General features: G+C 59.9%; 7 protein-coding genes across 21 annotated transcripts; 3 read left to right on the top strand and 4 right to left on the bottom strand.

Moving 5' to 3' along the window:
* Positions 1 to 3: 3 nt before the first annotated feature.
* Positions 4 to 5696, bottom strand: rasl11a (RAS-like, family 11, member A). 5 transcript variants are annotated; one of them, XM_077742332.1, is made up of 10 exons: positions 5547 to 5696; positions 2090 to 2183; positions 1639 to 1922; positions 1342 to 1398; positions 1184 to 1266; positions 884 to 924; positions 591 to 719; positions 438 to 510; positions 303 to 379; positions 4 to 219 (listed from the first exon to the last, which is right to left on the bottom strand). In XM_077742332.1, the coding sequence occupies exons 2-10, from the start codon at positions 2156 to 2158 to the stop codon at positions 73 to 75; spliced, it is 960 nt and encodes a 319-aa protein (XP_077598458.1). In that variant the 5' UTR covers positions 2159 to 2183; positions 5547 to 5696; the 3' UTR covers positions 4 to 72. The 5 variants fall into 5 exon arrangements, with proteins under 5 accessions (XP_077598458.1, XP_077598454.1, XP_077598457.1 ...); XM_077742328.1 differs by having other exon boundaries at positions 1639 to 1975; positions 5547 to 5690; XM_077742331.1 differs by lacking the exon at positions 5547 to 5696 and adding an exon at positions 3179 to 3570.
* usp12b (ubiquitin specific peptidase 12b) lies at positions 2575 to 5339 on the top strand. The gene is made up of 10 exons (XM_077742327.1): positions 2575 to 2759; positions 3284 to 3364; positions 3457 to 3540; positions 3660 to 3789; positions 3874 to 4163; positions 4235 to 4311; positions 4380 to 4463; positions 4540 to 4737; positions 4838 to 4916; positions 4979 to 5339. The coding sequence occupies exons 1-10, from the start codon at positions 2712 to 2714 to the stop codon at positions 5078 to 5080; spliced, it is 1173 nt and encodes a 390-aa protein (XP_077598453.1). The 5' UTR covers positions 2575 to 2711; the 3' UTR covers positions 5081 to 5339.
* Positions 5689 to 10566, bottom strand: arhgap36 (Rho GTPase activating protein 36). 7 transcript variants are annotated; one of them, XM_077742319.1, is made up of 14 exons: positions 10360 to 10566; positions 10157 to 10231; positions 9679 to 9879; positions 9476 to 9611; positions 8574 to 8723; positions 8144 to 8203; positions 7559 to 7770; positions 7277 to 7484; positions 6994 to 7200; positions 6758 to 6888; positions 6525 to 6674; positions 6370 to 6458; positions 6121 to 6302; positions 5689 to 6047 (listed from the first exon to the last, which is right to left on the bottom strand). In XM_077742319.1, the coding sequence occupies exons 4-14, from the start codon at positions 9501 to 9503 to the stop codon at positions 5875 to 5877; spliced, it is 1590 nt and encodes a 529-aa protein (XP_077598445.1). In that variant the 5' UTR covers positions 9504 to 9611; positions 9679 to 9879; positions 10157 to 10231; positions 10360 to 10566; the 3' UTR covers positions 5689 to 5874. The 7 variants fall into 7 exon arrangements, with proteins under 7 accessions (XP_077598445.1, XP_077598448.1, XP_077598446.1 ...); XM_077742322.1 differs by having other exon boundaries at positions 8574 to 8720; XM_077742320.1 differs by having other exon boundaries at positions 9476 to 9879.
* Positions 10567 to 11878: 1312 nt separating this feature from the next.
* Positions 11879 to 14010, top strand: LOC144213489 (transcription factor Sox-19a-like). Of its 3 annotated transcripts, XR_013329983.1 has the most exons (4): positions 11879 to 12858; positions 13270 to 13599; positions 13680 to 13717; positions 13867 to 14010. XR_013329983.1 is itself a non-coding variant. In XM_077741982.1 (3 exons), the coding sequence occupies exons 1-2, from the start codon at positions 12107 to 12109 to the stop codon at positions 13565 to 13567; spliced, it is 1050 nt and encodes a 349-aa protein (XP_077598108.1). In that variant the 5' UTR covers positions 11879 to 12106; the 3' UTR covers positions 13568 to 13599; positions 13680 to 14010. The 3 variants fall into 3 exon arrangements, 2 of the variants coding, with proteins under 2 accessions (XP_077598108.1, XP_077598107.1); XM_077741982.1 differs by having other exon boundaries at positions 13680 to 14010; XM_077741981.1 differs by having other exon boundaries at positions 13270 to 14010.
* On the bottom strand, positions 13163 to 16670 carry LOC144213490 (mannose-P-dolichol utilization defect 1 protein-like). Of its 3 annotated transcripts, none has more exons than XM_077741983.1 (7): positions 16392 to 16670; positions 16259 to 16324; positions 16067 to 16199; positions 15803 to 16011; positions 15623 to 15733; positions 15373 to 15513; positions 13163 to 13913 (listed from the first exon to the last, which is right to left on the bottom strand). In XM_077741983.1, exons 1-7 carry the CDS (start codon positions 16516 to 16518, stop codon positions 13810 to 13812), a joined length of 891 nt encoding a protein of 296 aa, XP_077598109.1. In that variant the 5' UTR covers positions 16519 to 16670; the 3' UTR covers positions 13163 to 13809. The 3 variants fall into 3 exon arrangements, with proteins under 3 accessions (XP_077598109.1, XP_077598110.1, XP_077598111.1); XM_077741984.1 differs by having other exon boundaries at positions 15807 to 16011; XM_077741985.1 differs by lacking the exon at positions 16259 to 16324 and having other exon boundaries at positions 16067 to 16258; positions 16392 to 16469.
* A 2-nt stretch (positions 16671 to 16672) lies between these two features.
* Positions 16673 to 19274, bottom strand: mpdu1b (mannose-P-dolichol utilization defect 1b). Its single transcript, XM_077741986.1, has 7 exons — positions 18082 to 19274; positions 17849 to 17914; positions 17589 to 17721; positions 17415 to 17500; positions 17221 to 17339; positions 16955 to 17065; positions 16673 to 16884 (listed from the first exon to the last, which is right to left on the bottom strand). The coding sequence occupies exons 1-7, from the start codon at positions 18209 to 18211 to the stop codon at positions 16747 to 16749; spliced, it is 783 nt and encodes a 260-aa protein (XP_077598112.1). The 5' UTR covers positions 18212 to 19274; the 3' UTR covers positions 16673 to 16746.
* lto1 (LTO1 maturation factor of ABCE1) lies at positions 18241 to 18963 on the top strand. The gene has a single exon (XM_077741988.1). It carries the CDS (start codon positions 18467 to 18469, stop codon positions 18953 to 18955), a length of 489 nt encoding a protein of 162 aa, XP_077598114.1. The 5' UTR covers positions 18241 to 18466; the 3' UTR covers positions 18956 to 18963.

The raw sequence follows: 19274 nt of genomic DNA, 5'->3' as shown, positions 1-19274 counted from the left end.
TATATATATATATATATATATGTATGTATAGGGGGAGGAGTCTTTTGATGGTCCAAAAGGCATCCGTCCTGGTCAGAGCGCCCCGGCCGATTTGACTTTGGAGGAGAGGACCTGCCTGAACCTCCTCTTCAGCTCCTGCATGTTGGGCGATTTGGGGCGAGCCAGGTGGAGACCGCCTCGCCGTTTCTCTCCATTGGCGCCCCCCAGGGCCCGGGAGACCTGCGCCATGGAGAGCGGGTCAGCCCGGCGGTGGCGGCGGCGGCGGCGGCAGCGCCTTTGAGCGCCACGGAGGGCCGACTCACCTCGTGACAAAGCTGGAGGAAGGCGGCGCGGACGCTTTGGTGGTTCTCCCTGGCCGACGCCTCAAAGTAAGCGCCTCCTGGAAAAGAGATGGACACATGGCTTCTCACGAGGGCCGGCTCGCCGTCAGGGCCTACCTAGCGAGGACGCCAAGTGGGCTCCCTCGTCCGCCGGAACTTGTCGGGCACGAAGCAGGTCGCTTTTGTTGCCGATCTGGTGAGACACGGAGGGTGGGCGGAAAAGGCCCAAAAGGCCCAAAAGGCTAAAATAAATCAATGAAAGCACCAACCAGTACGACGGGAATGTTTCCGGACGGGTGGATGCGTCTGACGTGTTGATACAGCGGTCGGACGGTGCGGTAGCTGCGCTGGTCGGCGATGGAGAAAACCAGCACGTAACCGTCGGCCCAGTAGATGGACCTGTGGGTTGGAAACGGCGCCCTGAAACGGCGCCCCGGAAACGGCGCCCTGGAAACGGCGCCCCGGAAACGGCGCCCCGGAAACGGCGCCCCGGAAACGACGCCCCGGAAACGACGCCCCCGAAAACGGTGCCCCGGAAACGGCGCCCCGGAAACGCCACTCACCTGTTGATCTGTTCCTGGCAGTTGAGTCCCTCGGCGTCGTCCTGCGCGGGCCCAAAATGAAAAGGGATAAATAGATCAAAGGAGCCCTCAACACCAGTGAGCCTTTTGCCGCCGCCGCAGGAAAGCAAGGTCTCCGAGGAACCCCCTCTTTTTCCCCAAACGCCACGGCAACGTGAGAGCGCCAGATCGCATCCCATCCGGTCCGGTCCCTTCCCGTCCCTTTAGGCGCATTCCTGAGCGATAACGTCCCCCGAGGAGGGAAACGGCTACGGCGCTTGGTAGCTCTGGCAGGCGCGTTACCTGAAGAGCCACGCAGGGCGTGTCCTGGATCTGGAGCGACACCTCTTCGCCATCCAGGGTGACCTTTCGGGAGTAGAGCGCGCCTGTGGAACCGGGCCCGAAGAGATCCCGTCACCACCGTGCCAGCACTTGGGGGGGGGGGGGGTGGACGGAATTACCAGTGTTGGCCTCGTAGTCTCCGATGAAGCGTTTGGTGAGAAACCTGACGATGAGAGCTGAAAAATGACAGCGAGAGAGAGAGAGAGAAAGTTCAGTTTATCTAAATATACGTGCCAGAGTGGCTTATCTGCCTCAAACAAACGGGTCCAAAGTCCCCAATGGGCGATGGCCTGGGATACCCCCCCCCCCCCAACCCCCATTCCCACTTCCCCACAGCCACCATTTCTAGAATCCCCACGGAGAGAACGGCATCCCTCCGTAGCCACGCTTGGGAATCCCCCGGGGACGTGGCTCACCCGTTTTGCCGACGTTGCTGGCTCCCAACACGGCGATCTTCACCGTCTTGCTGGCCGCGGCGTCCGGCGGCGGGTACTCCGGGATGGGCACCAGCAGAAAGTTGCCGGAGCCGCCGTTGTTCATGGCTCCCGCAGAAAGGAGCGGCGGAGTTCCTCACGCCGTCATCGCCGCAAGCTCTGGCCTCACTTATCCCGGGATCCCTTGGCGTCGGCGGCGTCGGCGAAGGAAACCAACCGTTGCTGAAAAGTGCGCTCCAAAACGTGTAGCCCGTCTGGAAAAGAGTCTTTGCGCACGAGAGAGAGAGAGACACAAGAGGGGTTGAGGGAGGAGTGGGGGCTGGACCAGGACGGCAAGGAGGAGGAGGAGGAGGCGGAAGAGGCTCCTTTTACTCACTGGACACACTCTCACACACACACACACAAGGGAAAAAAATAAAAGTCTGCTCTCAACTGATTTGCTTCCATCGACGGCCAATCCACTTGAAGTGGGACGGATGACAGTCCACCAACGAGGCTCCATTGGCTCCCAGTTCAACTGGTTTGGCCTGAGGAAGAACACATTTGATCAATCACTGGGTGCATTCCTGGGTATAAGGGGGATTTACATTGGAAATAAATACCTAATGGCTGCAAGACTCCCAAGAAATAAATACCTAATGGCTGCAAGACTCCCAAGTGTCTTTCTCCATGATTAAAAAAGACAAATGTACATTCAAACTCATGGTGGCCTAATGAGCTTTCAAAACGACGATCAATTGACAGCCCTCATTCAGGAGAGGCTTCTCGCCACATCCAACATGGCGATGGTGGCCGACGCACACGCCAGAGCTGAAGGCGGCGCCAAAGCGAGGGAGCTCTACGGGGCCAAAGTCATTTCGGTGGGAGGGAAGGAGGCTTTTTTTTCGATAGCCCACAAACAAACCCCCCCCCCACCACCACCACCACCACCTCATCCAGTCCCCGTCCCCAGCCCCAGCCCACCCCAAGACTCCCAGTACGGTGGCGGCGTGCAGCCCGCATCGGCTCGGGGGCATTTTCACCGTCGGGGTCTGGTCCAACATGGCGGCGCACGGATGGAAATACTGATGACAGTCCGAAAGATCGCCTCGATTTGTACGATGGTAAGGCTTTAGTGTGGGATTTAGGGCGCGCTCCGAGCTAGCCGCCTAGCCCTAGCCTAGCCTAGCCTTAGCCTAGCCCAACCTGCTCACTGAGCGGCTACGAAACAGTAACAACACACTCGCATGGATACGCTTGCGTTCCATAACGACGCGCTCAAAAACTCGACTTCTTGATTCGTCTTTGGTTGGCGTGAGCGGGATTTACGCCTCCTTGTCACGTGATGCCAGGGGCGGGGGTGGGGGTGGGAATTGGGGCTTCTTTTTTCGGAAAAACAAGGAGGTATAGTCCACTTTCCAAATTCTTGGATGACAATCCTGAAGCGCAAAGGGGACAAAGTCCATTCTCTTTGGGGAGACAGTTCCCCTTAATTGCCTTGAAGGAGGAGAATGAGGAGGTGGAGGGAAAAAAAATGTCCTACTTTCCACTATGTCCTGGTCACTGGTCAACTTGTTGTTGTTGTTGTTGTTGTCTTCTGAAAAAAAGCTCTCCCTCTGCCTCCGTTTATGTGGGCCTTTGCCGACAGGGCGCCAATGCCTCCGCCTTGGAGAAGGAGATTGGACCGGAACAGTTTCCCGTCAACGAGCACTACTTTGGATTGGTCAACGTCAGTACGGGGCGGCTCGGGTGACGGCTTCGACGTGCCGTTTGCTCACGGCGCCTTTTTTTCCCCCCCTTCCCCTCTTCTGGCTTCCCCAGTTCGGCAATACCTGCTACTGCAACTCGGTGCTGCAGGCTCTCTACTTCTGTCGCCCCTTCCGGGAGAAGGTGCTGGCCTACAAGGTAGGCCGGGCGTCGGTAGGGCGGGCGTCGGTAGGGTGGGCGTCGGGAGGGCGTCCTTCCCCGCCGCCGCCTCCGCCGCCGCGTCCATCGTCACGGGACCCGTCCCCGCCCACCGGCAGGTGCAGCCCCGACGCAAGGAGTCGCTCTTGGCCTGCCTGGCCGACCTGTTTAGCAGCATCGCCACGCAGAAGAAGAAAGTGGGCGTCATCCCTCCCAAGAAATTCATCTCCAGGCTGAGGAAAGAAAATGGTGAGTCGCTACCCGGCGGTCTCGGGGCCGACTGAACATCCCCTGACCCCGACCCGCCCGACCCCCTCCTGGGTCCCCGCGCAGAGTTGTTTGACAACTACATGCAGCAAGACGCCCACGAGTTCCTCAATTACCTCCTCAACACCATCGCCGACCTCCTCCAAGAGGAGAAGAGCCAGGAGCGGCAGCAGAACGGGAAGCCTCTGCAGAACGGTGGCGGCGGCGGCGCCGGAGGGGGCGGCGCCGCCTCCCAAGACGAGCCTCCGACGGCCGTGGCGGCTGGTCCGGGCGACAAGGAGACGCAGCGGACGTGGGTCCACGACATCTTTCAAGGGACGCTGACCAACGAGACGCGCTGCCTCAACTGCGAAGCCGTGAGTGAGCCGGCCACCGGGTGGAGCGTCCGCCGGGTGGGGCGTCCGACAGACTTCCCTGTCGCACGCAGGTCAGCAGCAAAGACGAGGACTTCCTGGATCTGTCGGTGGACGTGGAGCAAAACACATCCATCACGCATTGTCTCAGGTAAAGGGAAAGAGAGAGGGAAAGGGAATTTTTGTGACTTGACCTTTCTTTGGGCGCTAACCTGGCAGAGGCTTCAGCAACACGGAGACGCTGTGCAGCGAGTACAAGTACTACTGCGAGCAGTGTCGCAGCAAACAGGAAGCCCAAAAAAGGTAGGCCCGGTCATCCGTCCTTCCCGCCATTCCCGGCCGGGGCCTCACCTTTTTGTCGCCCTCCTTCCCGCTCCAGGATGAGGGTGAAGAAGCTGCCCATGATCCTGGCGCTCCATCTCAAGCGCTTCAAGTACATGGACCAACTGCACCGCTACACCAAACTGTCCTACCGGGTGGTCTTCCCCCTGGAGCTGCGCCTTTTCAACACGTCGGGAGACGCCACCAACCCGGACCGCATGTACGACCTGGTGGCCGTGGTGGTGCACTGCGGCAGGTGGGCTCCGGTCTCGGCGTGCCGTCCCGGCCGGGTCAATATGCGACATTTAAAAAAAAAAAGAAACTTTTTTTTTTTTTTGGATGCTTCCTCCTCTCAGCGGTCCCAACCGAGGTCACTACATCACCATCGTCAAGAGCCACGGTTTCTGGCTCCTGTTCGACGACGACATCGTGGAGGTGCGTGCGCCGGCCGAACGGCGCCGACTTTCCGCTCTCGACAACATGTCTTTTCGCCGCAGAAAATCGACGCGCAGGCCATCGAAGAGTTCTACGGCCTGACGTCGGACGTTTCCAAAAACTCGGAATCGGGATACATCCTCTTCTACCAGTCCAGAGACTGAAAAGCCGGGCCCACTTTGGTGGAGCCGCGGCGGCCGGAGTCGACGCCGCCGAGCACCCGCTCGGAGTCCGGGAGGTCCGATTTGCCGCGGGCTCCCAAGCCACCATCGCCGTCTTGGACAGGACAATCGAAGGCGCGCCAATGCGCAGATTCAGCCAATCCAAGCCCTAATTTAAGTGTGCGTATTATAAAATGAATGTTTTGCTCATTTTACCGAGCCCCGACCTACCATTTTGGTGTAGGCTACGGAAGACCTTTGACTTTTTGGGGGGGGGTGGGTTGGGGGCAGGTGTGCATGTGTAAATATACACAGATATTATTGCAAGAGTTAATAATAAAGGCTTGCTTCAAAAAATGGACCGATTGCAGAGTTCCTTTTTCAGAGTGAAAGGGGCCTACAACGAGTAAATGGTGCCATCTAGTGGCTTAACGGTGCATAGCTTTTCAAGACTTCAAACGTCGCTTACCTTCTGCATTAAACGACGGTGAAACGGGAGCTTGACGTCAATTAGCCGCACGCTTCCTTTTTGAGTCAGATCAAAGTGCCTCCGTTGTCGAGGCTTTATTTCACCAGGAAAAGCAAAGCAAAGATAAAAAGGTGGCAACGAGTCGTGCAGCTCTAAAATGTATTCAAAAGATGTGATTAAGCCCCCACGTGGAAAGAAAAGCCAAACGTGCGAGGGAGGGGGGCCGTCGAAACGGCTGCCACCGGTCACCCGCCATGCACCGACAGTCAGCGAACCGGTCGGTCACCGGTCGGTCACCCGCCGCCGCCGCCACCACCATCGGTCAACCTCATACCGCGGCCTCCGAGCCGGAGCCTCTCCCCGTGAACAAGTCCCAAAATCCGCTCTTGCCTTCCTCGCCGGCGCCGGAGGCGGTCGAGCGCCCGCCGCTCAATCCCAGCAAGTTGTGATGGGAGCGGAAGCGTCGAGCGCCCTCCAACGATTTGCCGGGCCGGACTTTTCCTGCGGGGTGGAATTTATGTTGTCAGAGATCACTCAGAGGACGCTGGCGGCGTCAGACGCCCCACGCGCTTACCGTAGCGGCCGGCGGGACACTCCCCGCTCCGGCTCATCTCCGGCGCGCCGAGGAAGAGCTCGCCGCTCAGGCCGCCCTCCGGGGACGGGCTGCCCCCGGACGCCCCCGCCGAGTCCAGCGAGTCCCCCGTGTCTCGGCGGCCCCCGGGCCCGCCGTCCGCCGTCATCCTCTGCCGGGCGCCGCTGGGGAGTTTGAGGGCGCCGTCAAATACGGGCCCCGGCCGGCCGGCCCAGTCCACCCTCACCTCACCTCAATTTGCGACGGAGCAGGTAGTCGACGATGTCGGGGTCGCTCCGGATCAGGCCCAGCAGAACCTCCCGTTGCAGCTCGGCCGACACCTGCGGTTACCGTCGGCGTCAAGAGTGGGACGACGGCGGGAGGCGCCCGTTCCTGCCGTGACTCGCCGTAAAGAGCTCCCGGTAGTTCTGCATGAGCGCCAGGGTGACGGCGATGACGGTGGCGCTGTCCTCGGCGTGGCCTCCCGGCTCCCCCTGGAGCAGATTGGGCCCGAAGACCACGGCCAGGTTGGCCGCCGTCATCTTGTTTCCGGGGATCTGCGGAGAGGAGCCCCGTGACGGTCCGTGACGTGGAGAGATCCGAGTGCAGTGTCCGTGGCACTGCCCACGGGTCCGCCCACCTGGCCGTCGTGGGCGCAGCTGTGCACCGTGTGCAAAAAGGCGAGGAGTCGCAGCAGCGTGTCGCAGTTGCAGGGAGGCAGCAGGTAGAGGAGGTGCTGCAGGTACCGGAGCTGCTCGGCTCCTCGGAGGACTGCCACGGCGGGACGGTTAGTGGCGGAGTAAAAGTGGCGACGCCGCGACGCCACGGCGGCGGCAGAACCCACCCACCCAGGAGCTCGTCCGTGCGCATACGTACGGTTGGCGTGTAGGAAGGCGGGGTAGAGCTCCCGGCTGAGCAGAGGGTCCGGCAGGTCCCTCAAAAACTCTTTGAGCAGGGCGGCCACGTCGTGGACGCTCTGCTCTCGCTCCAAATCCACGTCCAGGCCGCCGTCAAAGTCCTCCCGCAGCTGGCGCACTCTCTTCCTGGAGCTGCCGACTCTGAAGACGCCCACCGTGCGGAGACCTGGGGGGGGAGTTGGCGGGCGTGAGGGCCGACCCGGGACGGGCCCAGCCAAACCCGGTGGGTGTCGGGGACTCACCGTGGGCCTCGATGTGGCGGCAGCAGCGCTCCAGGACCCGGGGCACCTGGCGGCAGAGGGGGTTGAGGCTGAGTCCGCCCTGGCCGCCTCGGGTGCCGCCCCCGCCTCTCTTGGGATCCAGCTCCGCCGGGTGGGAGAGCTGAAGGGCCTCCAGCAAGCGAGACTGGCTGTCCACCAACTCGGAGATGGAGTCCACCGACAGGCCGCCCTGGCAACGCCGTCAAAAGCGGACGTCACGAGGGAGGGCCGGCCAGACGGTCGGGAGGGCGTTCGGCGTCCTACCCGCCGCAGCCCCCCTCTCCTTTCGCCGTGTCGCCGGTGTTCCGGGTTCTCCGACGGCTCCTGGCGCTTCTCCGCCCTGAAGCGCAGGACGCTGGACTCCAGCTCCAAGCAGTCCCGCCGGCTGGCCTTCACGACGTCGCGACGGCGCCGGAGGGCCCGGTCGTTGGCGATGACCTGCGAAAGCGGGATGCCGAACGCCTTGGGGGCGGATTCTGGCACGCCGCCGGCCGGGCGGTCGTCAGTCAAGGTGTAAAAAGTCCCCGCGTCCAGAGGAGGGCGCCCCCGAAGCGAGCCCCGGCGACCCCGTTTGAACCGGCGCTCCTGTAATCTGCGCCGTCTGACCCTTTGGCCGCGAGCGTCGCCCACGCCGGGCCGTTTGGAGACGTGACCCGGGATCAAGATCCCAATCCACTTATGCTAGCATGTTTTAGCCCGGATTAGCCCGCTTGCGGGTCGCCAATTTGGAATTGGCTTCTATTCAAGGGCAGGTCGCGTCAGCTAACTGCTTTTTCTTAACTCGGGGGAGGGGCGGCGGTCCGCCGGACGTCTACTAACCCATTTCCACGGTCCGCCGTCGTGACTCACCGCGTTCCTTGGAAAACGAGTCGAACTTCCTGCGCAGGGATTTTTTCCGTTTGCACATTTCTGGAGAAACAAAGAGAGATTGATCCATTTCAAAAGGGGTCGTGAGGGGGGGGGGGGAGCGTGAGAACAAGAGAAGAAGGAAAAAAAGGGGGCAAAAGTGCTTCCGGCCGGGGACGGACAATCCCAGTGGGGCCCGAGTGGCCAGAAAAAAAAAAAAGAAAAAAAAACAGGACCCCAAGATGGAGAAAGTGGAAAGGCCTGCTCCGAAAGGAACTGTCCGGAGAGAGCCGCCGGCGATTCGGCCCGGGGCAAAGGACACATTGGCGGACGGCTCGCAACTCGGGGAGCTTCCGCCATGACTTTCTCCCCCGCGTGGCGTAAAACCGGCGCCCCACCCCGTCCTCGTCCGCCCCCACGGATTCAAACGCACCTACGGGAATGACGATCTTAAAGTCCAGCTGTCTCCGTTCCAGGTGGAACAAGGCCACTCGCCGGAGGCCGGCTCGCTCCACTTCCGACAGCGTTTGGATGGGCGCGGGACGGAGACCCGTGGCCGACATGGCGGTCCGCGCCGGTCCTGCTGGGGAGGACGGGAAAAAAAACTGTGAGAGCCCGAGCCGTGCAAGTGGAATCATGGTTTGACCGGCGGACGCACGGCGGGGAGAAAACCAGAGTGGTCGCCCCGCACCGCTTTCGAGACGTCGTCGGGCGGCACGCCAATAGCTGGCGGGAGATTGGAGCGGCTTTCTAACCCGCTTCTTCAAATTAGTCGTGGACAAAACGTGTATGTCCGAGGCGGCGGCTGCGGCGGCTCCATCACCCCCCCACGGGCGCCCGTCCGATGTCCCGACCCCATTGAGGCGAGCGGCACCGTCTGACTCCGACGTGGTTAGCGCGCGACCAAGGGAGACGAGGAGCGGGGGAGGGAGGGAGGAAGGGAGGGAGGAAGGGAGGGAGGTGCGCCAACTTGGAGTTGGATTACAAGAGGAGGAGGAGGAGGAAGACGACAAACTGGGACTTCCAGGAGCTGGAGGACGCAAAAACACGGCGGCGGCGGCAGCGGGGGGATTACAGCTTAGACATGGAGTCGGGGGGGGGGGGGTGATTGCCGCGGCCACGAATTTCCAGGAAAGCTGGACCCTTTTACTGCTAGAGTGGGGAATAAAAAGAAGGAGGGAGGGGACCAAGACCAGGACCAAGAGAGAAAACTTTTAGAAAGGGCCGTCGCAAGTGCTTACCCGGGACGCCTGGCCATTGGCGTCGCCCCGCTAAAAGCAATCAAAAGAGCCACATTTGGCTGCCATTTGCGCGGCCACCTTGCCTAAAACTCACCTGCGACCCGCTGCCTCCCGCGCCCCATCGGCCACTTGTCAAGCGTGGGTGGCTAGGCAGGATTAGCCATTTGGGGCTCCGGCGCCTCACCCGGAAGCCATTTGACCAGTCCCTTTCCTTTAATACGTTTGAGGAGCTGCGGAGAGAAAGCACAACTTTGGTACCAGTGTCCCAACGGTGAAGCTTCTTTTCCGCACACTGACATTGTCCCGAAAGCGTGGAACGTGGAGCGCCGTGTTGGGAGAGGGCGGAAGAGGGAGGAAGGCTTTTCGACGCGGGGCTTGATTGACTCCCTGTCGAGCAGCTGGTGAAAAGGCAATGGCAGGACGCAGCGCGGCCAGATCGCCACCAGAGGGCAGCCAGTCCACATATTTACCGGCCAAGGGAACGGCACTTTCTCCAAACTGCAATTGAAGGCTTTTATTATTATTATCATCAACATCATCATCGTAGTACTACAAGAAGAATGATACTATGATGATGACGACAGTGTACATTTACTTGTACTATACACGTCGTGTCCCGAGTCAAAGCACAACACGCGATGTCTTTTGTTGCTTTTCTTCGAGTTCACATGAACCGTGCAGCCAGTCCATTGACATGGCCGCCGGCGAAAAGAGCACAATAGCACGAAACAATGTGCAACGGGATGCATATATATTTAAAGAAATTTATACATACCGTATATTCCAAGCGTCTGTCTGTCTGTCTGTCCAATGGCAAAAGCTGGACGATAACTTTGGCTGTCACGTCTTCCTGCGGGAACAAGTCGCGAGGGAACGAGCATTAAACACAACGGCTTCATTTAACGCCATCGATGACACATGACGGGAGAATCCAAGTTGCATTGGCACACACACACACACACGAGTCGCTCCACTCACCTGAGCACCTGGCCATTAACTTCCGCCCATTGATCGCTAAAACGTGGACATCGGTTGACGCTATCAGCTCGCCCCTCAAACTAAGTGGCCACCAAAACGTGTCCTTTCCATTCTGGCCCACGGAAACGCTTGAAAAAGACGTATGTTGGCCAGCAGCAGACGAGAGACGAACTGTTATGATTAAAAGCGGCTCACTTCTTCTTCTTCTGCCGCTTGGCCGTCACTTAAGGGGCCACAGCGCCACTCAGTGGACAAAACGCGTAACGAAGGAAGGCTTCTTGTTTCTTTTTCGGAGTTCTTTCTTTCCCATTCCCAAGTTGACGATTGTGTGAACACCAAACATGGCGCGTTTCTTTCCATATACTACTACGAGCATCTACCGTGGCGACGTTTTTTTTTCCAAGTGTTTGTACGGGCGAGGCACGCACATTAAATTACTGGACTTGGCAGCCGCTCGTGGCCCCGGGTTACCGGCACGACACGGGTTTACCACGGCACTCCCGAGGTTCCCTCCGAGAGCCACTCGGGCGTTAGTCCATCCCGGTGGACCGGTCTGGCACGGGCCCTCCCTCGTTGCCGGTCGCCCTGGTCTCGCTGCGAGCCAGGCCGGCGTTCGGAGGGAATGGGCCACAAGTAAACACTTTGACGGCGGCCCCCGCTTCTTCCTCCAGAGGCATTTTGGGGGGCCCACGCCCATCCCCCCCTCACCCCCCCACTGGCCCGTCACCCCCCGTTGGGCTCCGGGTGGGGGGATTATGCGGAGCGGGAGGCTCGTAAAGGGTCCGCCGGGGTCTTTCTCTTGTGTGACGGATGGCTGCGAGGCTGAACGGGGGCCTGCTTTGCATGAGAAGAGGGGGCGAATAGAAGAAGCCTATTCAGGCAGGCCAAGGCGAGTGAGCGAGCGAGCTCAGGCAGGCCAAGGCGAGCGGGCCCCGTCGCCCTCCCCAGCCCGCATCCCTCCATCGTGGCCAGCGTCCTGGCTTCTTTCTGCCTGCCTTTGGCTTCCGTACGTTCACAAGCTGTAACCCGCACCCGGCAGACTCAATTGATGGACGCCATTCATTGGCTGATTGGCAAAAGCCAGAGTCCGGTCCGCCGAGGAACTCGTCCGTCCAAATGGCGACAATTGTACTTTGGTGACCGACGGAGTGGTCGGTGAAAACAGTTTTTTTTACGTTTTTTTTATTTTTTTTTATTGATGTCATTTTTGTGAGGTGGCCCCCAAGGAAGGCCACAACTTTGGAGCTTTCATTGGCTTGATTTCCTTTAAGCCAGGCTGACTTTGCGAAAACTTTGCCTCTTCCTAACTCTCTCCCCTTATTAAGATATTGGCCGGCCGGCTCGCTGGATGGCCGTCCTTAAAACGAGTCTTTGAGATGCTAATGGGCGCGCTAACTCCCGATTGGCCGGCCGGAGAAAGGACGGTGGGCGCGGGAGGGGCCGGGGGGGGGGGGGGGGGGGCGGGGGAGCCACCGTTTCGGGGGGAGCGCCGGCCCCGACAACAAGTGGTTCAGAATAACAAGTTGCAGCCGGCCGAGCAAGCCGACTAGACCCGTTTTCCACTCGGTCTTGCCCGAGCAAAAGCCAAACAGGTCGAGCGGGATCCCAGCACAGCCGCGCGTGCGTACGTACGTGCGCTCCTTCGTCCGTCCGTTCCTACCTCGGAGGAGATAGCTATCGCACGTCGGACCGGGTGCTCCCGCGCAAAAGTTGGCCAGAGGAAACACCAGGTGGACGAGAAGGCGCCATGTACAGCATGATGGAACACGAGTTGAAGCCGGCCGTGGGCGTGGGCTTGGGGGGCCAGCCGGTGCAGCACCACCACCACCACCATCACCACCACTCTGCCGCTCAGGGCATGTCCCCGGGGCCGCCGCCACCGCCGCCGCCGGGCTCCAAGTGCGGCGCCCCCGGCGGGGCGGCCGACCCCATGGATAAGGTCAAGCGCCCCATGAACGCCTTCATGGTGTGGTCGCGCGGCCAGCGGCGCAAGATGGCCCAGGAGAACCCCAAGATGCACAACTCGGAGATCAGCAAGCGCCTGGGGGCCGAGTGGAAGCTGCTGAGCGACGGCGACAAACGGCCCTTCATCGACGAGGCCAAGCGCCTGCGCGCCGTGCACATGAAGGAGTACCCGGACTACAAGTACAAGCCTCGGCGCAAGAGCAAGCCGCTGCTCAAGAAGGACGCCGTGCAGGCCGGGGCCGTGGCCATGGGCGCCAAGTACCCACTGGGCTCCACCGCCGCCGCGGCGGGCAACCTGCTTCAGGTGGCCGCCGCCGCCGCCGCGCAGGCCTCCAACGCCGGTCCCAGGATGGAGGGCTACGGCTGGGGCCCGGCCGCCGCTGCCGCCGCCGCCGCCGCCTACGCCGCCGGCATGCAGGGCGACGCGCACGCGCTGGGCTACACGCAGCAGCTGCACCGCTACGACCTGTCGGCGGCCCTCCAGTATCCTCCGGCCATGGCGCAGACCTACATGAACGGAAACAACTCTTACAGGTGAGGGACGAGCGAGGTGGGACGTCCCACCGCGGGGTGACCCCCGCCCTCTCCATTTCCCATGGATCTGGGCGTCCGTCCGCCGTCGTCCGCGGTAGCCATCACGATACCCGGGTTAAATCCAAAAAACAATTAGTGCCAAATATATTCAAAAAAAAAAAAAAAAAATCAGGGATTATGGAAAATAACAGCAAAGTTGTGAACACCGTGAGAGCAAAGCTATAGATTTTTTGATCCCGATAATTGACGGCCGTATAAAAAGGGGCAACATTCCCGTGGCTAAAAGGACAAGTCGAGCCAGTCGTTGGTTCCCACATGGTTTATTTGGCCAAACAAAAGGAGCCACGCCAAAGTCGGCCACTTTTTCAAGGCCGGGCGACTGACGCGTCATTCTTCTTCCCGTGTCGGCAGCCCCGTGACGTACGGCGGTGGCGGCGGTGGCGGCGGCCCGCAGCAGCCCATGTCCGTGGTGAAGGCGGAATCCGTGTCTCACTCGCCGCCCACGCCGGTCCATCACCGAGGTCCTCTGCAGGGCGACCTGCGCGACATGATCAGCATGTACATCCCGGGAGGAGGCGACGCCGGAGGAAGTGCAGGAGGAGGCGGAGGAGGAGGAGGAGGCGGAGGCGATCCGACGGCCGTGGCCAGGGGCTATGGCGGCGTCCAGCAGCACTACCTGGCCGGCACCGTCCCCCTGACGCACATCTAGAGACCATGTCGGACGAGCGGGCCAACTAGTTTGTAGGTGTCCACAGTGTGCACGTGTAAAGCTAACTTGGAAAAAGGTCACCTCCTCCGCTGACCTTTCTCGATGCCAACAGGTGGCAGGTGGATCGTGTCTGCTGCCCTCTAGCGGAAGGTACGTTGTGTGCGCCGACGTGCCGTCGGCCACCCTTTTTTTTTGGTCTCTTTTGGGTTGTTTTTTTTCTTTTGTTTAGTTTTTTTGCGCCGTTATTTTTGGCTCCATTTGCTTTCTTTCCACTCTTTTTTGGGTGCCCCATCCAAAAGAGGCCTCAGTTTTCCTCCATCACGTCGACGGCAGGACCGGCCTTTTCCTGAGAAAAAGAACAATAAAATACTTTAACTCTTTTTGACAGTGCTAGAGGAATCACATTTCTGTTAAATAAAAGTTGTTTATACTTGAAGCACACAGAGCTGAACTTTTTTTTGGGGGGGGGGGGGGGTACAACCGGTTAAAAAGCAATTCTTTTTTTCTTTTCCCCCTGCTAACCCACTAACCACCGCATCCATCCATTCATTCATCCATCCAACCAAACAACGTCTTAGACTCTTGCTATTAAAAATGGGAGAAGAGCAAATATCGTGGAAACTAAAAGGGAGCCCATTTCTGCACACGGGCCAGAAGAATGCCAAGGCCACTTTGCCAAGACCCCAAGGGCCCCCCAAAGGCTCCTCTGTATTTTGAGTGGGAGAGTGGGGGGGGGGTCGTTTGACGGGAGCGGAGGATGATGTGGGCGGAGTCATCCATCGCCCGGGCTGCATGGGAACATGCGGGCCAATTTGGGTGGTGGGGGGTGATTTAGGGCTTTACTTTCTTATCTTTGTCCTCTTTAAAATTCACTTTCTCCCCCAACACACAAAGCCGCGGGACGGCCGGCGCGTAATTGGCCGTTTCGGGGGCGCATTGTCCGGTGCCTTTCAGCGCGCAGGTGCGTATAGTAAAGCCCCAGTCTCCCCAGTCTCCCCAGTCTCCCAGGGCTCCTCCCTCGGGCGGCTTTGTTCCCCCCCAAGAGTGCAGAAAATGAGGGCCGCTTTCCCCGCTCCCGGCGGGCTTAACCCTTTCACCGACCGCCGCCTTTCTCATGGAAATGCGCCCCAACCCTCGCGCCGGCTAATCGGTCGGTGAGGGGAGGGGGAGGGGGGGTGGAAAAGGGCCTGGGGGGGGGGGGGTCATCCTTCGTCCCAACTGCTCGAAGAAAATAGTCGAAAAATAGGGGCCATTGACGGCGATAGACGGCTTGGTCAGGTTTGCCCGTGCCACGTCCAAATGTTAAAAACTACAATGGTGAAATTGCCCTTTTCCGGGGGGAGTTGTTGGAGATTGACACAAGAAGCAGAAGGGCGGGACTTCTCCGCTCCCAAATGAGTCAAACTACGTATTGGACGTTGAATGACAAAGAGCATTTCCAATCCAATCCCTTGAAAAGTACACGGAAGCCTTGGTCCATCTGAAATGACTACTGACTTTGTTTTCACCCGCTTGACAAATGCCCTAAAAACGCACGGTTGTTTTGGCTGGAGCCCACGGGGGTCTTATGCCCCTCCCCCCCCCGGTCGAGGGTGTTTCAATGGGAGGATTTTCTGGTCCAGTGGCTCCCCTCACCTAGCAACAGGCAGCGAGGCTTCAACAAGTGGTTGCCATGGAGGCGCCGGGGTGGAGACCATTTCAACAAGTTCCAATTGTGCGGCGTTTTCAAAGCGGCGCTCATCAATATTGTCCCGGCCGGCCCGTTCCTCCGACGGCCCCGCTTTTTGCCCAAGCGCAAACTTTACCTGTCGTAAGCGTTGTCTTTTGCCGCCACCTCGCAGGAACCTCTGCGTGGACTTCCAGTAGTACAGCACCTGGGCCGCGATCAGGCCGTTGCAGAGCACCGACACCACGTAGGTGAACACCAGCAGGGCGTCGCCCGTTTCCTGTCAACAAAAAAAAAACACACACACAAGAAAATGCAATGAAAACACACACAAAAAAAAATGCAATGCGGGCCAAAAGGAAGGCCAGTCCGGCCCGCTCGTACGGTACCTGCACCGAGGTGAAGATTCGCACCAGCGACCCGGCAAAGAGCGCGCCCACGGTCAGCGCCGACAACTGGCCCGTGTGTCCGTTGCCCAGGTTGACGGCCGCCTGGACGAGCTGCCCGCGTGCGCCGCCGACAAGAGCAATGAGGCTTTTGGCCCGCTGCTTCACCCTCGCGCCGCTCACCGACCCTGCTGACCACCACGGCGGGCACGTTGGAGGCCTGGATGGCGCTCAGCAGCCAGGCGGGGGCCAGCGGCGATAGCAGCGTGGCCAGCGCCGCCGAGTACAGCAGCAGGAAGCAGACCCCGGCCCGAGTGCGCCCCCCGTAGTGCTGGACCAGGAAGCCCACGCCGACCGTCTGGAGGGTGACGAAGAGGGCCTCGCCCCACGCGCTGCCGTGGGACGGCGGTCGGTTGAAGAGGGCGGTTCTCAGAGGCCGGGACTCACCTGAAGGGGAAGCCGTTGGCAAAGCCGTAGGCCAGAGAGCCCGTGACGGCCACCAGCTCGCCCAGGACGGACGCCAAGCTCACTCCCTCGGCGTTCTGGGCGCCCAGGATCTTGGCCATCTGAGGCAACTTGACTGCAAGCCGCCTGGCGTTTAGGAACGGCTTCCCGCACGGCACCCCGACTGGCGCCTACCTGTGGTGGAGCCCAGGATGACCAGGCCCCCCGCCACTTTGCTGAGCGCCGTCCTCAGACACGGCCCTGTTAGGGGGGAGGGGGGGGGGAGAGGTTCCCGTTGCCACTCGCTCGCGCCGTGCTACTCACTCACCGTCCAGAAAGTGATGGCGTAGGAAAATGGCCTCGGAACACCGTTGCGGGAGAAAGTAGTCCAAGAGTTGTCCGGCCCAGGGATCCGCGAAGGCGCCGTCTTTCTGCAGCAGGCCGAATTCCGCCATTTCAAATAAATGCTACATATTTTCTCACCCCCGTTTTTTTTTTTGGAACCATCCGAGATTCAAAGTTCACTCGTGCTTATCAGTCGCGCGTGGACAAGAACGGCCAAAGTTCATCTCGGCTCTAATGGCAAAAAAGGAGAAGGGGGCAAAGGCGTGGTGGACGCTGGCACATTTATTGGTGCAACAACAACAAAAAACAAGCACCGACGCTCTACACTTTGGCCCGGGCTACTCCCTCTTCTTCCTCTTTTTCTTCTTCTTGCGCTCGGCCGAGGCGTTCCAATAGTAGAGCACCTGCAGGGCCAAGATGGCGTTGCAGGCCGAGGAGACCACGTAGGTGGCGGCCATCAGCCCGTCGCCCGTTTCCTGCACGCACGGCGCGGCCTTTCAGACCGAGGTCACAGAGGCGGGGGCGCCGCGCTTAGACGGCCCCTACCTGAAGCGAAGTGAAGATACGCGCCAGGGATCCGGCCAGTAACAGAAAGACGGTGACGGCCGACAGCTGGCCCGTGTGTCCGTTGCGGAAATTAGCCGCCGCTTGAACCAGCTGTGGCGGGGGCACAAGTCTGGGGGTTATTTTCATGACACGTGCATAGTGGTTCGGTCCTTAGCGGTATTTTATCGGGGTGAAAATGTAAAAAAATAAATAAAAAAAACTCAAATGCGGTCGCGGCCGGCGCCGCCATCATTTGAGAAGCTTACCCGTCCCGCGATGATGGCGGGCACGTTGGAGACTTGCAAGGCGGTCACCACCGACACGGGGGTGAGCGGAGAGAGCGCCAGCCCCAGCAGTGAGAAATACAGGAGCAGAAAAAGGAAACCTAAAGATTGGACAAAACAGCTCCCGTCATTACAGCCACGAGGGGCCAGGAGTCGTCAGAGGTGGGGCTCGTCACCTCTGCCGCTCCTCCCCGCGTAGTGCTGGATGAGGAAGCCCACGGCGGCCGTCTGCAGCATGAGGAAGAGGGCTTCACCCCAGGCGCTGCGGCAAGAGAGAGAGAGGGGGTCGGGGGGTGGGGGCGGGCGTCAATCCCCCCCCGGGGCACCACGGCTAAAGACGTGACACCCACCTGAAGGGGAAGTGGTTGCTGACGCTGTAGACCACCGTCCCGCCGATGGCCAGCAGCTCCAGGAGCACCGACTGGAAACTCAGGCCCTCGCCGCTCCGGGCGCTCATCATCTTCAGGATCTGAGGCAACTTGACTGGGGACACACAGGGAGACGCCGTCGGACCGGTGGGCGATCGGTGGGCGAGCGGTGGGCGGCCGTGGCATTGGTGTGGGCTCGGGGGCGGCCGTGGCGAGTGCGTGTCCGCCGGCGCTTGCTTTACCCATGACGGATCCCAGGATGATGCCCAATCCCAGGCCCTTGCTGAGCGCAATCTTCAAACATGGCACTGAAAGACAAAAGGCAGAGAGCAGAAGGTCTTTTTTCCGATCGACTGTCGACCCGGATGAGCCCCAAAACAAATGAGATCACGAGATGGCCTCGTTACGGGTTGCCAGAAAAGCCAACGGGAGAACATCGGCCGCTTGGAATGATGCAAAAATCCCACTCACTCACCGTGGAGAAAATTGAAATTGAGGAAAAACTCGTCGTAACACGATTCCGGGATGAGATAGGTCACCAGGGGGCCTTTAACGGGATCCATAAAAGAGGAGGAAGCTCTCGTCGAAAGGACTTCTTGCGCCATTGTTGGAGCATTCGGCTGGCGTGTTACACTCTAAAGAGTCCGTCCACCCGTCCCTCCCTCCCTCCTCTGCTATGGTTCCGCGTTCGTTCGATTTGAAGGGCGGTCTCGAGAGAAATGCTTTAGGGACCCCTCCCGTCAAGCTCTCGGCGTCGTGCAACAGTGGCCAACGGTCGACCATCTGCCTGTCCCCATCACGACGTGGACAAATTCCATTTGTTTTCCCGAGGCACTCGAACGCGGGGCCGTCGCGTGGTGATGACGTCAGAGGCCACTCCACTCCGGGGAAAGCCAACTCTGGCGAAGATGGCCTCGGAACACGATAACGACAACGTCGACGACATCTTCGACTGTATCGTCATGGCGGAGGAGAGCTTCCGCGGGCAGGGTTACCGGGATGGTTTCGAGACGGGCTCCTCCCGGGGTCTCCTGACCGGCCGCACACACGGAGCTTCTCACGGGGCCAGACTCTCTACCGAGATGGCCTTCTATCACGGCTTCGCCGTCACCTGGAAGAGTCTCCTTGAGCGGAGACCGGAGGCCAAGGGGAGGAAACGGCAACTCAAGGCGCTCGACGCCCTCCTGGGCTCGATCCCCGCATCAGGGATGGAGGAGCCCCAGTCCGAAAAACTCAAGGAGGAGATGGAGAAGCTGCGAAGCAAGTTTAGACAAGCCTGCTCCGTCCTCGGCGTTCAGACGGACTTCAGCAAAAGGTCGGGCGCGACCACATCTGCTGAAGGGTTCTGAAGGGGAATTTGCTCGCTGGCGTTCGGCTGCAACTTGCAATTGCGCCTCTCGCACGCCAGGCGGCGACAAAGCCGCCCGCAAACTGGACTCGCAGAACAAAACAATCCTGACACGGACGGGCGGGCGGCGTGCCGTGTCGTCATCTCAATTGGCGTGTTTGACTGCTGCCTCATAAACTATTTTGGATCCAATCTTTGTTTTCCCTCCACCGCTTTTGCTTTTCATGGTTGGACAGTGCCTGAAGACGTTATTCGGTCGCGCCGCCTGACGTCATTCGGTCGCGCCGCCTGACGTCATTCGGTCGCGCCTCAGCCGGTGC

Source organism: Stigmatopora nigra, chromosome 20 (assembly GCF_051989575.1).
Source record: "Stigmatopora nigra isolate UIUO_SnigA chromosome 20, RoL_Snig_1.1, whole genome shotgun sequence".
NCBI lineage: Eukaryota > Metazoa > Chordata > Actinopteri > Syngnathiformes > Syngnathidae > Stigmatopora > Stigmatopora nigra.
This window is presented reverse-complemented; position numbering and strand designations above follow the sequence as displayed.